General features: G+C 40.9%; 1 protein-coding gene across 2 annotated transcripts in view; it reads left to right on the top strand.

The window, feature by feature from the left end:
• Positions 1 to 398: 398 nt before the first annotated feature.
• mpped2a (metallophosphoesterase domain containing 2a) overlaps positions 399 to 15421 on the top strand; it is an 87852-nt gene continuing 72829 nt past the window's right edge. Inside the window, exons 1-3 of one of the 2 annotated variants that reach the window (XM_085407903.1) lie at positions 399 to 911; positions 2260 to 2369; positions 3168 to 3439. In XM_085407903.1, the coding sequence (XP_085264029.1) occupies positions 3327 to 3439 (113 nt within the window). In that variant the 5' untranslated portion in view covers positions 399 to 911; positions 2260 to 2369; positions 3168 to 3326. The remainder of the gene's footprint in view (positions 912 to 2259; positions 2370 to 3167; positions 3440 to 15421) is intronic. The other variant, XM_085407897.1, reaches the window with a different exon arrangement.

Raw genomic sequence — 15421 nt, 5'->3', positions numbered from 1 at the left:
TAAAGATCACATCATTAGTAAGTTGTAGCATTTATACCAGACATACTTGTTTTCTTCCCCACAGACATGTATTCCCAGCATCTTTTGGTCGCCACATAAACGACTGATCAATCTTCAATAAATCAATTGAATATTACAACATATCACATTTTTGCAGTCTAGGCTCTATAAATACTTATATAGTTTGTAAATTAGCTGGCAGTTTAGAAACATGGGCTTAAAATAATAATTATGTAAATATACATTGTGGTTTAATAAAGTATTATTTATTCCAAAGCAACGTTGTTGTTACCACACACAAAAAAATACTCATCCTGTCTAATCATCTTTACTCATTTCATTCATTTGACAAGACTTGCCATTTCCGAAAGTAAGTGAATGCAGCATAGAGCGGGACTGCGCGAGCACCCTCCTCCTTCCCCGCCCTCCCCTCCACTTCTCCTGCCTCTTGCGTGTGCCCGCCGGTAAGGGCACGCGCACGGGAGGTGGCGGGGGGTTGTGCTTGCTCCTGCTCTCTGACCCCAGTGGCAGCTTCGACTCACTGCACTCCGGCTCCCCCTCCGTCAGACCCAAGCTGTTCTCGCGCTCTCTCTCTATCTCTCTCTCTCTCTTGTCTGTCAGTGTCTCTCGTCCTTCTCTCTGGCTTTTACCCCCTCCGCTCTCTTCTTGTCTGGTTTCTTTCCACAGGAGCCAGCAGAGGTCCCGTCGGGTCGAAGGTTCTGCCCTATCTGCCGCAACCCCCGGACGGTCGTGTACGAACCTGCCCGCTCTACTGCTGCTGCTGCCGCATGGACCCACGTCTCTCCGCCGCCGCTGCCTCCTCCGCCGCCGCTGCGTAGAGGGCGACCCCGACCCGACACTATTTTCTCCGGCCACAAAAAACACGCACAAAAAAAACCCACACGACGAAGGTAGAACAACCTTTCCGCTTTTCTTTGAGAACCGAAAAGGGAAGGGAATAAGGGGGGAAAGAGAGGAGACTAGGAGGGGGGAAAAAGCAACCCCTGACACAAAGCTGTCGGTTATAAGGTGGCTTGTCATTTACGAGGAAGAGCCAGAGGTTAGCGCGACGGTGTTGTGACACTGACCACCTTTGGGTGCTTTTAGTATCTCAGAAGCAGAGTTCAGGATTGCACGGACCTTTCTTTTTGTGTACGTTCCTGCAAGCGGCGGTGTTAATAGCGAGCGGCGCATAGAACGCATCGTTGTGTGAGCGTGTGATCAGAAAGGGTCAATTTATTCGCCTTCAACCCCTCCTCTGCTTACCGGAGTGATTTCTACTCCTGAAGTTAGCTATATGCTGGCGTACGAGCGCGCTACATATCCGAGGACTGCACCGACCATGTGTGCGCGCACCGACGTTACAGAAAAGCAGCTCAACGCGAAGCTACAGCGTGCATAATAATAATAAAAAAATCTATTGCCAGGGCAGGTTTAGCAGGCTAAGCTAGAGTGCTAGTTGCTACTACTGTAGCCATAAGGTAGAGACAGACAGGCGAGTTTCGGCAGCCCAACACACACATAGAAACACACACACACACACAAAATCAGAAGACTGTGGAGCATGCTGCACACAGATTTTCGGCCTACATTTGCAGAGAAAAAGCACATTTTCCGAGTAACTGCAGCAGAAGCAGTACTAGGTTCAGATTTTTTAATGATTGCAGAGGAGGTGAAGTGCAGGACATCCGATAGGGCAGTTTTGTACAGAAGTGCATTTTCTTTTCTTTTTTTAAATTTAAGGCCCAGGAAGATCAATACACTTGTTTCATGTGTAACAAGGATTTTAATGTGACTCTTTTTTTCCACACTTTGAAATGTAAAGAGTTGAGTGTGCAGTGGAGCTGCTTAGATTTTGCTCATGCATTTTTAATTTTTATTTATTTATTTTATTTTAAAAGTCTAGTTTAACCAGCTTTTTCTCGGCTGGCATATATCTTTTTGACTTAAATTTATAACGTGCATAATAGGAAGCAGGATGCAGCCGACCCAGAAAACATAAATCAATGCTTTAGTGAAAATAGGACATTTTCTTTAAAAAACAAACAAACAAACAAAACAAAGTTTAAATTGGAGTCTTGTTTATCCAGCAGCCGCTTTCTTTGTTTTTATCTCACTTCTCCATCCAAGGATTTAACCATCATGTGAACTCTCGAGCTTTGTTGATTTCCCTCCAAAAGATATGACAGACTTGTTAAATTGAGGGCATTTTTTCTCCCTCTTTCTTTTCTTTTCTTCTCTTGCTCATGGCTGCATCAGGAGGTCTGGTATAAAACGGCTGTCAAAGCCCACAGTGGCCACTCTACTATCAGTTAGGGAGGTCAGACAGGAGGGAGGCTCAGGGTGCAAGGAGACTCACAGTGGATCTGGTGAGTGAGCTCCAGGGATGCATCATAGCAGCATTTTCTTTTTTAAGTCTTTGTTGTACAGTGGAGCAGAGATGCCATAGCATCTCATTAATTGCTATTGGATCCTTTCAAAATTGGAGCATGGATATGTTTTTGTGCTTGGCTTACAGTCAGTGGGGAAGGAGACCTCTTTGATGCATGCATGCATTGTGAAGAATTTCTCATTTTATAGAAGCAATTGCAGCAATTCCTCACCAGCAGACATTCTGCCTGCAGCCTTTCTTTTTGTTTTTGTTTTTTTGTTGTTGTTTTTTAATTTGCTTGTAGTGATTGAAATTTTTTATGTAAATTTAATTTTTTTACATTTAAATATGTTTTCATTGAAGCTAATAAAGTGCTTTCCAGAGTAGAAATTGTTGCTTAAAAAGTCAGAGAAGAGTTTTTTGTAAACTTCACTCTTAAAAAATTCCCTTGCTGCTTTTAAAGGTAGAGTACATCTGCTAATTGTGTTTAAATTGCCTCATTGTATTTTTCTATTGAGGCTTTTATGAGGATGTGTTTGAGCTGTTTGAGGATTTTTTTCCTAGCAAATTTCAGGTGGTTTCTGTTCTCTGAAGCTGAATAAGACTGTACATGCCGTCACTGCATGCATGCGTGCTTTATCTTTAGTCTTTGCATTTACATTCACTTTAAAATGTATAAGTCTAACCTGCGATATTTTTTTTATTTTCTTATGTGAAGCCCTTACTCGTGAGTGTATTCAGAAGAAAGTGCACGTCTTTTTAAAACAGCTGGTGTGTGTGTCTCCTGTCGGTGCAGAGAGCAGTGTGTCGTGGTCGAGTCAGTCGGCTGGGTTGCTGCTGCTGCTGCAGGGAGGCTTCCTGGGCTTCTGGAGAGCAGCTCTGAAGGATGACCGCCGCACGGCTCGCTGCTGAATCTCGGTGAACGAACAGCATCTCATGTCCAAACTGTGGAAGGATGGCTCATGGCAAAGTGACCATCACTGTGGACGAGTACAGCTCCAACCCCACACAGGCCTTCACGCACTACAACATCAACCAGAGCCGCTTCCAGCCCCCACACGTCCACATGTAAGTTCACGCTCACACACGCACACAAATACACACACACAGTTGTTATGAGCTGGCAAAGTTAAATCAGAAAGAAATATTTTCTCTCTCTCCAAATGAATTTTATTTGTGATCTTTATTCCAAACTGAGTTGGTCACGAGGAACATTTAAATAGAATAGAATAGAATAGAATAGAATATATAAATGACACATTGCAGCAGTGTCATTTATAAACCTGCACTTTCTGTGACATTTTAAACTAATTTCAGAATCATGCATACGCTTTAAGAACAATACAGGAAGCCAGCAGGTTTAATGCAGTCTCTGTTGTTCACTGAGTGTATGGTGGTGCGTGATGTAACGCAGTACAAATCATTCTTTGTGAATAAAAGTTTTAGCGGCAGTGAAGCACTGAACAAAAGCGCAGCATCTGCAGACTAACACTGATTCTGTGCATCACACATACTTGCGCTGGTTTTTCTAACTTGTGGTGTTGTTTTATTTATTTATTTTTGTAATCTTTCTTGCGTGTGCTGTTGGTGCGTACTGCTCACCGGTGTGTGCTGCGGTCTCGCTGTGAGACGGTTATCATTTGTGCCATGTTGTCATTGCGGTATGTGGATGCTTTGTCTGCATTAAGGCGCTCTCCTTAGTTATTTATTAGACCAGTTACTTAGTGTTGCTCTTGTCTGATGTGGTTATGCTGCTCCTCTCATTAGTGGGTCAGAGCGCTGTGACCCATCAACCCTCGACACACACCCTCACACACAAACACACTTTACAACGCTGTGTTTTAGCTGTGACCAGATATTAACAGAGCTGCAGCTCACTTTGTGTCTTCTTCCAATTAGAGCAGTTGTGAGATTTTTCCAAAAGGTTGTTGACTGCTGGTTTTGTGTACACTGCGTGCTCGTGACATTTATTCTCTGTGTATGTTGTGAAGTTAACCTGCAGCAGGGCCAGGAAGAGATTGAAGAGCCTGTTTGTAGTTTCCATCATCGCTGTAATGGAGTTGTTTGTCATTTCTTTCTTTTCTCCTGTTTTCTTTTTCATTTTTTTGCCTTTACGTGTGCATTTATTTATGGGGAAAAGCACAGCCCATCAATTTATTTTCTTTTTTCTACATCGTGAGCGGAACACACAGGGATAAATGCAATTTATGCCCGAAATAAACATTGTAGAGCAGTGTCGATGGTGACGCTGCTTTGAATTTTTGAAAGTCAAAACACCAAAATGTACAATAATGTGAGAAAATCCAGCCCACGCCAAAACATAAGAGCGCTAACCAAAGCATTCTAATCTTTGTTGTAGACAGCTTTCACAGTGAGGTCTGTACAAATGTGCCGTTCCCAAGTCCTCACATATAATTACGTTGTTGGGGGTAAAATCACAGCAAAGCTCATGGCTTTTTTCCCCTCCCAGCTTTCCTTGTTAGCACAGAAAATGGTAATTATAAAATTGTCAGTTTAGGCAATGTTATGGTAAAAAAAAACAAAAAAAAAAACAACAACATATGATTGACTTGTGAGAATCCATTCAATCCCTTCAAAATCACATCTTAGAGATCGCTGAGACGCTGTTCCAGAGAGCTGCAGAGCCACGATTACAGATTTGTGCACACATGTTCGATCTTGTTGCGCAGTTACAGCGTTCTTAGATCACACTGAAATCAAAGGTGAAGCTGAAAAATCGGCAAATCAACGTATTAAGTGGAGTAACCACGTCACCTTGGTGTGTATGAAGCCAAATAAGAGGCCGGGAGAAGTCTTTGCTTTGGGCTGCAGATGTGGTGGTGGCACCGGGCTGAACCGAGATGGCAGCTGTTGGGATTGTCGTGTAGGACTGGAGTTTTTTTTAAATTAATTAATTAATTTTGTATGTGAAGTGTGAGAGGCTGAGATAATGCAGATATGTAAACAATCATAAAGGAGATGTTTTTAGTCAGTCCAAGATCTTCAACAAACAGCTGCACTGATTCACTTTAGGGAGCAGCAACATCTGGCAGACAAGTTTTTTTTTTTGTTTTTTTTTTTTTTAAATATCATTTGCCTGAAACACTCAGAGTCCCACAATCCTGTGTGTGTGTGTGTGTGTGTGTGTGTGTGTGTGTGTGTGTGTGTGTGTGTGTGTGTGTGTGTGTGTGTGTGTGTGTGTGTGTGTGTGCATAATAATCACATTCATGTAAGCAGGATTATTTTTGGGAGATGGAGTATTGTAAACAGCTCAATGGAGTTTTGCCTTCCTCTTGGTGTTGGCAGTGTTCTCACAATTGTGCCACTGTGTTGATTTGGGATTCCTCAGCTGCAAGTGGGGCTGCCAAGTACAGCAAGTGCCCGTGCTTCCGAGTGTGGTGAAAAGGGAGGCGACCTCACCTATCAGCTTGCGTTACATCAGTCCTGTTTTAATGGATCGCAAAGACAACATTAAAAATCAGAACAAATGCGCCGTCGTGAGTCTGGGTTAACACATGTCGAGCAGCACAGGATTCACCAGAACAGAGTCTGGTTTGATGTTTGGTGAGGCTTCCGCAGTCTTTGAAAAGGCAAATAATAGAACATCCACACAATATTTTTTCTGTCTTTATAAAAATTAAAAAAAAAACCAAAGAAAAACAAACACATCCTCTCTGAGGTAACATTTTTTCTGAAATACCATGGTTTATTTTTGGATTTATTATTTTTATGCTTCTTGAATTGACAGGGTTTGTTTTTGGTTCCCTGGGAAGTCTTACTATGGTTTCTCCCTGCCTTTTTATTTGCAGTGCTGCAGCAGTTGTGCATAAGTTGAGTTGTGAAAGCCTTACAAAAAACATTTTTGGAAGAAAATGGAAAGAGGAGGAGGGGAAGAAAGCAAAGTAGGAAAAGGATGGATCTTCCTGATGTTTACAGGGAAACTTAAAAACATTTTCCAAAAGTGGTTCATCATCTTCATTCGTCACCTGGAGACTGTTTTACTTTTATTCCAGACGATGACAAACGAGAACAGATGCGGCTGTAAGAAAGTCGTTATAAGGTGTATTTTTGGTGTTATTTTGTGAAAGAGGGTCTACGGTAGGAGTTTCAGTTCAGTGCAAGAGGAACAGAGTGGAAAAAATGTAATAATACAGTGGTTGAAAACTTTGAGAATGTAATCTCAGTATTTATTCCTATAATCACTGTAATCAGGTTTTTTTGTTGTTGTTTTTGTTGTATTTTTTGCTCATTGTGGGGTTGTTTTCTTTTGGGGGGGGGGGGGGGGGGGGGGGTGTTTTAAGTCCAGTTTTCAGTGTGATTCTTTTTGGAGGTGAGCCCGTGTAGAAGGGGATGTGTTAAAGCCATGGGGCCTCTCAGCAGATATGTGTTTGGATAAATACATTAGGCTGTTTCCTGGCTTCCACAGAGCCTGCAGTGTTTTACCCTGTCATTCTTAAACTCGGTCTGGGAACCCTGAGATTACACGCGCTCACGCACACACACACAATCCTCCGAGCCCATCCCCCCACCCCCTTCCCTGCTATGTTTAAGTGCTTATAGAATACGAGCTCTGTTCGAGGAAAGTAAAGGTTTGTTTAGATTTGGGAGATAATAATCCGACTTGCTCGCCGTTCTCTCACTGCATCTGCAGTATTTGGACATAAATAAAGTTGTTGCTTCTCTGCAAGCAGAGAGAGGGGTGGAGGCTGGGGGTGGGGGGTTGCCCGCCTTTTGAAATATAATCCTCGCTCTAATGTTTTTTTCCCCTCCCGTCCTAGACAGAATATTTAGATTTCTCAGATGGAGTACAGCAGTGCCTTTTGTGTGGCGTGGAAGGTATCATTCCCTGACCCGCATATGAAAACATGAATGTAGAGCACGTAGAAAGTCACGCACGCACACAGTGGCGCTCATAAGCTGATGCTGTGGAACGGGACCCCGAAGTCAAAGTGGACTTTCTTCGGAGCATGGGATGCCCCTGCCTCTGTGTGAGTGAGCGACAGGCTCAGTCTGGCCCAGTTTGCGTCTGGTTTATTTTTCTGTGCCGACTGTGTTTCTTTTTTTTCTTTTCTTTTTTTTTCCTCCTTTTAACTCCCTCTCCTCAGCCCCCTCGTCATCGTCTTGTGAAATGAAATGCTCAGCAACTTGGAACATATGCTTCGAGTTGGGACACTAATGACTTCGTATCCAATTTGGGCAGGATCTGGGCAAGACTGTGGGAAGGCCTGACACACAGGCACATACAGACAGACAGGCAGAGCTGAAACTAAAAGGACTCCTGAAAAGCTCTTGAAAAACATTTACATTTCAGGATTTAATAAGACTTTAAATGATGTTACTGGACTTGGGGGGAAGGTTGGTGGCAAGTCATATCTCTTAACATTTTGACATAGACAGCTGAACTGGATTGCTCTTAACCTTTAATTTCTTCAGGTTCAAAGGGGAATTAAATCCTAGTTGTACTGCAAGAAATGATCATTTTTCCAATCAGTTACATGTTGATAGTGTTTTTTTTATTGTTATTATTAATAACATGAAATTGTCAAAAATGTAAAAAGTGCCCAACAAAAAATCCTTACCTTTGCTTACTTTTATTCCTAAACCTAAGATTTCGTAATCACATTTTAAGCAGTGGAGTGTGCAGGTGAGACATGGAAAAAAAAACACCCAGCATAAAACACTGGAGGGAGAAACGCGATCCAGGCCTGCAATAACGAGGAGTTAATCAAGTGCACCGGATTAGATTGGGCAGAGATGATGTTGTTGGTGGTTGATCTTGATCGCAGATGCGTTGGCATTTCTCGCTCGATGATTTAACTGCATTACGCCATTAACGCCTTTGGAGTGTTAATTTATTTAATTCCCACTGGATGTGCGTGCCATGCAAGCCAGCAAAACAGTGTCAGCGGAGAAAGCTTTCTCAATCACCACCAGGGTCGGTGATGGGAGACGTTTTTGTGTCATTAAAGATATAATCGGATTGAACAACATTATTTATCCATTCTTGAGGAATAGCCGATTTAAATCTCGAATTTTATTCCTTGACTTGTGATATCTTCTTTCAGACCCAACCTGTAAGCCCCGTTAAATCATGTTTGTCATTACGGAACGAGTTTCCCTGCATGGATTCAGCATCACTAACAAGAATCATGCTGGGATTTTTAATGAAGGCCCAATGGCAGTGCCTCAGGGAGAAGAACCTACGCTGCAAAGTTCTTGTCCATTCCTCACTCTGAGTTTTTTAATGGCACCTGAAAAGGGACTCTGCTGAGTTAAGAGCAGTCGGAGCATTTTTAAAACCTCTGTGAATATGGACAATGGTGTTTTTGCCTTTTCCTCTCTTTTTATTTTCACAGTGAGCCCGTTGTACCCCTCAGCTTTTCTTTGTGTTTCAGGTTTAAAGTGTTCAGTTTTAACTTTTGTCACAAGAACAAGTAAAACAAGCAAATCATTTCCCTTGCTATCCCATGGTTATTAAGTGGCAGATATAAACTTGACTTTCCCCATTACAGCTGGATAATTTTTAAAAATGTATTGTTATCAGCTGATGCACCTAAATAAATAATCAAATAGAAGCATTAGGAGCAGCCTGGAATTTATTCTTACATGTTATAATTTTTAGCATTTATTAGGATTTAAAGTGGTGTGTGTGTGTGTGTGTGTGTGTGTGTGTGTGTGTGTGTGTGTGTGTGTGTGTGTGTGTGTGTGAGTGAGAGAGATTGGAAAAAACAAATGTTGTTGCCGTCCAGAACATTTAAGCAATGGAGAGAAAAGATTTTTATATTGCTTTGTAATTCCTCGTGTACTTATATTTATTCAATTTCATCTTAATACAAAGCAGTGGAAATTACCTATGTCGATACTACCAGAAAAAATTATACTTTTAATCTGATAAATGAAAAGCTTTTCCTAAATTAAGGAAAATAAGAATTGCATCCATCTATGTGTATGTTGTAAAATGTGGCAGGATTTTGAAGTGTTTTTCAAAATTTTGAGAAAGCCAAAATTAAAAAAAAAAGAATATAGCCAACCGGTACAGCTTCACACCCAAAAATCACTGGTGAATACAGAGATGCTCCACCCTCAAACGATGGTGAGGTTGTAGAGAACAGAGAGTCTTAAAATGTTTTCTTTTCCCTTGTGATGCTGGTGCTTTATTACTGTTTACTGTCTGTTAAAATCAGTTACTGGAGACACCTGAGCTCATTACATTGACTGCAATGCACAAAAATGGAATTTCCCCCGACCCCTCTACATGTGAAAAAATCTTCCACATTTAACAAAGTCCTTCTTCTCCACGTGCCTCGTTAATTATTCCTGCCCTGTGAATAATTGAGGAGATTGTAAGTATGAATCATTTACCGGTGCATCAATACACGTGGATATTCTGACACGAGCTGGTGAGGAAACGCCAAGAGAAGCACACGCACGGCTTTGACACTTTCATTTTCAGCACAGTCCTGGTTTTATTAATGAACTCCTGAAGGATTTTTTTATGTGCCATATTTCCTTTTTCTAGTCTGTTAGAGGAGAGCTGTAAAAGCAGCAGAGGAAATGGATTTTGGAACTGGATTTGTGCACAGTACCCGTTTCTGAGCCAATGCTGTAGTGTTTGCGTTTGGTGAAATTCAGCTTTTTTTTGTCAGTCTGAGTTGGCTCATTGCAAAGAGGGAGGTTGCTCAGTATGTAGAGTCACGTGACAGAAGAATCCTTTCGAGGTGGCAGGATGATAATTCAACAGGACGTTTCCATCTCCGAGTCAGTAATAGTAGCTTTTCCACCCATGTGACTCCACTTTTAACATGAAATGGACTGTCTCTCCATCCAGGAGATCCTGCTTTTCTTCGATCACATTGTGGATAAACAAGTTAAACCTTGTTTACGCGAACCCTTCAGCAGGGGGGTTGCTTTGAAGATGAAAAGGCTCACATAATTGGTGATATAATTGTTGAATAAATGTGTGATTTGTAAATAGAAAAGTTTTAAAGCTCCCTCCTTTTGTCTGATTTGTCAGTGAGCACAGCACAACAAACACCTTCTCCTCAGAGCTTCAGTTGGTCATTGCAGACCAAAAGTAAAAACAGGAGAAAACAGAATGTTTCTGCTTTTGATTCATGTTTGTTTGAGTTCTTGAGACGAACCAGCCATTTAGAACAACAAGGCTCTGTAGTGTCACCACCATACCAGCACATTAACCTAATATTATAGTCAGGCTGCAGCTTGCAAAAATGTTGGAATGGATAACTGTTTACTATATTTGATTATGTACATAAAGATTTGACAGTATATATGTATATAGATATGCAAAACGTATCAAAAATGTATATACAGCACACTTTAGTTCAGCTGTAGGTAGGGATGGGTATTGATAAGATTTTCACGATTCAGATTCCATTTTCGATTCTGTTTAACGATTCGATTCTTTATTGATTCTCTTATCGATTCTTTTTTAAAAAAGGAGAACACTAAGGTCGATTAGCTTAGAACTTTGTTTTATATCTTCTCTTTGAACAAGATAATTTAGGAGTAACATGGCCTTACAAACCCAACAGTGAGATCTTAAGAGATCCTTAAGAGAGCCTACGGCTCTTAAATGGGGTGTCACAGGGTCCCCAGGAAAAAAAATTGTAAATGTAAAATAATAAAATAAATATTCTTCTGTAGCAATAACAAAGTACAACATAAATTATTCTGTAGCAAATACACAAGAATATCCAGTAATGTCCCTGCCTACAATTAAACACATTCACTTACTGAAAATCGGGGGCATCTGCTGTGGGTGCAAGCCTTTTACCACAAACTTAGTCACTCGGTGACATTCGTCTATCCTGGCCTGAAAAGAGACTCTACCGGTAGACTGCAGCGACAACTGCCAGCATCTGAGCCAGCCAGACTCTGTCTGTCTCATCATGGTCACCTAAATGCACAGTAATGGCAGGTTTTGTAATAAGGCAGATCGCGCTAACATAATATGCACTGTTGTTGATTATTTACCTGCCGCATTAACGGGAGAGGACGTGCAAACGTTACCGCTGCTGTTGGGTTGAGATTCACGAGTCCGGAGCGGAATTAAAAACACGACATTCATTTAAGGTCATCGCGTGTTTTGTGAGCAAATGCTTTTGCATATTCGTAGTGTTTCCTCCCTTAAATGAAATATCTACTTTGGAAGTATTGCAAGTTGCCCTGTTGTCATCCGTTCTCGTAAAGTATAATCAAACTTTTGAGTGTTTGAACCGCCATGTTTCCTGCCAGGTAAGCGACGCTCCGCAACATGGTGACGTCATTTGGGGCGACTGGAATCGATAAGGGAATCGTTTGCAAAAATGGCAAACAATTCCAAGGAATTGAAACAGTGGGAACCGGTTCTCAACAAGAACCGGTTTTCGATACCCATCCCTAGCTGTAGGTACGGTGGATGTTTTAAGTGTTGGGTGGCACGGTATAGTTGTTAAGGAGACCTAATATGCTTTTCCATCCTTTGCCGTATGTTGTTGCAGTGGTGAATTTTCACATTAAATGCATTATGCAGTCATCTTATGTACAAATAACCTGCTGCTCAGTTTCAGGGTTTTTTTTCTACTCTCAACTCTCTATTACGTCACAGAGCATGGATAGTCGTAATCTATTTAGCTAAGCAACACAATAAAGGCTATGAAGACAGATGCCCCACCCCTTAATTTTTTTCCCATACACTGGATAAATAAATTGGTATTAATAAGGCTGCTCTGTTTAGAAATAATTACTCCTAAAATACACTTGCAAGTGTTCTGGTCAATATTCAGGGTTTTGTTTGTTTTAAACACGAATCACAAATACTCATATTCCTTGGATTAAAGGTAGATTCTGTGGTCTTCATATTGATTTGCATTAATTGTATTTTAACTGAAATAATTAAGAAAACAGTGTGAGCTGAACAGGGTTTTAATAGTTTTGCAATTTTCATTAGTTTTTATTTTTTATTTAGTTTTGACTTCAGATTTTCAATTTTATATCAGTTTTAACTCATTCACTGCCAGCCATTTTCAAATCAGGTAACTCCTCACTGCCAGGGTTTTTGAGCATTTTTACTCATTTTTGAAGAGCCACAGAAAACTGTGTGTTATGATCATATAAACGCTGAACCTACCAAAATGAAGAACAGACTCTCTTCTTTCATCCAAAAAGAAAAGCTTGTTTCTACCATTTTCCATTCTTTAGTAATCAGCTGTAGAAGAGAGGTGGGTTCCACCAAAAATGCCTGTTTTGACCAAAAAAAGGGAGAAAACGAGCTTTTTGTGAAAAATACATTTCAAGCAGAAAAGTGCCTTTGACACTAATATTTCTTGCTTTGTGACACCTCTAACATATAAAATAGTTTTTCACTTCTATAAAACAGAAATAACACTGAGAAAGGTTATGTTTTATCAAAACAATTTATTTACAAATATATGAAAAAATAAAATGTACATAGTGAAACATTTATTCACAATGAATAATTCACTTTTGTGTGGTAATCATTATAACACTCTCCGGGATGCAAGGGCACACAACGAGACTTGCACCACATTTTTGTCTCACTGCGCAATCCCTTACGTGCGCAAACCCTGCACCTCCTTGCAGGTCTACTTTTACTGCTGGTGGGCTTCAGTTTTCACTGACAAGCTGCCCGAGGTTGTATTCTAGCCCCTCCCATTGAAAAACGTAATTGACGTCTATAGACGTCAATGGCAGTCAACGTAAGTTTTTCAATTGACGTCTATAGACGTCAATGGCAGTGAATGAGTTAATTAGTTTTTACCAATTGTTTGCTAGTTTAGTTTAGTTTTTATTTTTTTGAAAATCCTTAGTTTCAGTTTAGTTTTGATTAATTTCAGTTATAGTTTTAGTTGTGTTTGCAATAATTAAGTGCAACAAAATCCCAGTTTCATCATATCAGTCATGCTCTTCTGCTTAACCTTGGGTATGTTGCTATTCCAGCTACCATACCCTGCACCCTGGACAGGTTGCCTGTCTGTCGCAGGGCTAACACGCAGAGACAGACAACTCGCATTCCCACCTATGGGTTCTTTAAATAAATAAATGAATAAAGGCAGATGAACAACCACTGATACCAGGCAACTATAAAATTTATATCTTGGCCCCAATGAGACTATTAACTCTTGCAGCATCGGGTGTTCGTAATTTTGGTTCAAGTGAATTGATAAACTTTTTGAGGGCAATTGACTCACACAGTTATGTCGATATCCCAGTCCTGTTGTCTCGTGATGCATCACGCTAGCTTGCCTGGGGTTAGCTTCTGTTTTCTGGGGATGAGGGTTGAGTGTGCTCCCTTCTCAAGGTAAGCTAGGTTAGCCTTCTTGTGTGAACTTTTCAAGTGCACTTTAAGGTTTGTGGGATTTTTTTCCCCTTTAGAAATGTCCCTCATAATTTGTCTCTTTCCACACTTGCTTTATCCAAAACACAGTCATGTTCAAAGTAATCCCAAATTGGACTCTGGCGCTTTCTCCTGACTTTTCCTGACATGATTCTGCGCGTGGACGGAGCGGTAACACAGACGACTCGACTAACGTACTGCCACCTGCTGGCATAATGAGACAGCAAGAAAAAAATCTGGAAACTAAACTTCATTTTCACCCTTGACTATTGTATGACACACACACATCTACCAAAAATAAACACATTTTTGCTATAAATTCAGTTAATTTTAGTTAGTTTTGTGAACACTCATTACAGTTTTAGTTAGTTTTCCTTTTTTGTTTTTATTTTTATTTCCGTTAACGGAAAATGTTTTTTCACTTCTAGTTTTCGTTATTTCGTTAGTTTTCGTTAACGATAATAACCTTGGAGCTGAACTAAGGCTGCCAGCTTGGGTAAAAAAAAACTCTTATTGGACCAAATATGTTTAATTGTAGTGTTTCTTAAAGCAGCAGCTACACAGTCTGCTTTTCACTGGTGACTATTTCACTGCTGTTGTTGTAATGCTGTTATTTTTTATTAGTTTGTAGTTCACCTACACCCTGAAGATAAACCTCTTTCCAGAGTCTGTTCCTGCTTGTGGTTGTCTGGTTTAACCAAAAGTGTCTCCAGATGACAGATGATGATCCACCGTCAGGAACTAAAATATGTTCAAGATTTTGTTTTGTCTGATGTGAGGCGCTTGGTGTGAGGTTTCCCTGCTGCTTCTTCACCTTTGTTTATTTGGGTCACATGGTTGTGATTTAGATCGGTTGTAATGGCAATGCTAGCCCAGATTTAGATCTCTTTAATCTCTACCCACGCCTTCGATTTATTCATTGATTAGAAAAAACAGCAAAGAGAGTCAGATGTTTGGGTGGTGCAGTCATCTTTCTGATGCACTGGTCCCTTTCTACTTTACTCTAACAAGGAATGGTGACAAGTGAAAATGAGATGGACGTAGCTGTACAGGTTGGTGTCCTCCATCTCCCCTATTCAGTCAGTTTGACCTAGCAGTCTCTGTAGACTAGACTAAAAAAAAACTGTTATTGAAATTATACATCAGGCCCTACTGAGAACAAATGGCTAAAATGAATGCATCAGCCTGAATAATAAGAAAGTGAAGAGCAATTCACTCGCATTATGAGACTATTGATTCGCCATAATCAGACTTTCCCAGAATTGAAAACGCCTCAGTAGCCTGTGTTCACGAGTCAGTGGCATATAAAGAGCTCCCAGCCTCATGTTTACCCCTGACCTCGGCATCCCTTCTTCTGTTTTAACCGCAAACAGTTTGTGGAGGAGCAGCAGTCACAGTCACAGCTCTCCTGAGAACAAAGCGCTAGTCGCGTTCGGTTGCCTTTTGTTTCTGTCGGCCTGCCACTGCTTGCCAGCAGGAGTGGAGGGGCTTTTGTAACAGGAGAACCCTCTGATTAAGTTCCCTCTCTACCCCTGACCTGCTGCTGGGGCCTGGCGGGATGGTGGTGGTGAGGGTTAAGTGACAGTTGACATTGGACAGGTCTCCTTTTCTTTCTTTCTTTTTTTTTTTTTTTTTTCCTTTTTGATGTCTTTGAGATTTTGGTCTATTCTTGCATGCTGGACCTGGCATCGCAG

This window comes from Rhamphochromis longiceps, linkage group LG1 (genome assembly GCF_057381845.1).
Source record: "Rhamphochromis longiceps isolate RC_006_pf linkage group LG1, R_longiceps_female_GT1.1, whole genome shotgun sequence".
NCBI lineage: Eukaryota > Metazoa > Chordata > Actinopteri > Cichliformes > Cichlidae > Rhamphochromis > Rhamphochromis longiceps.
This window is presented reverse-complemented; position numbering and strand designations above follow the sequence as displayed.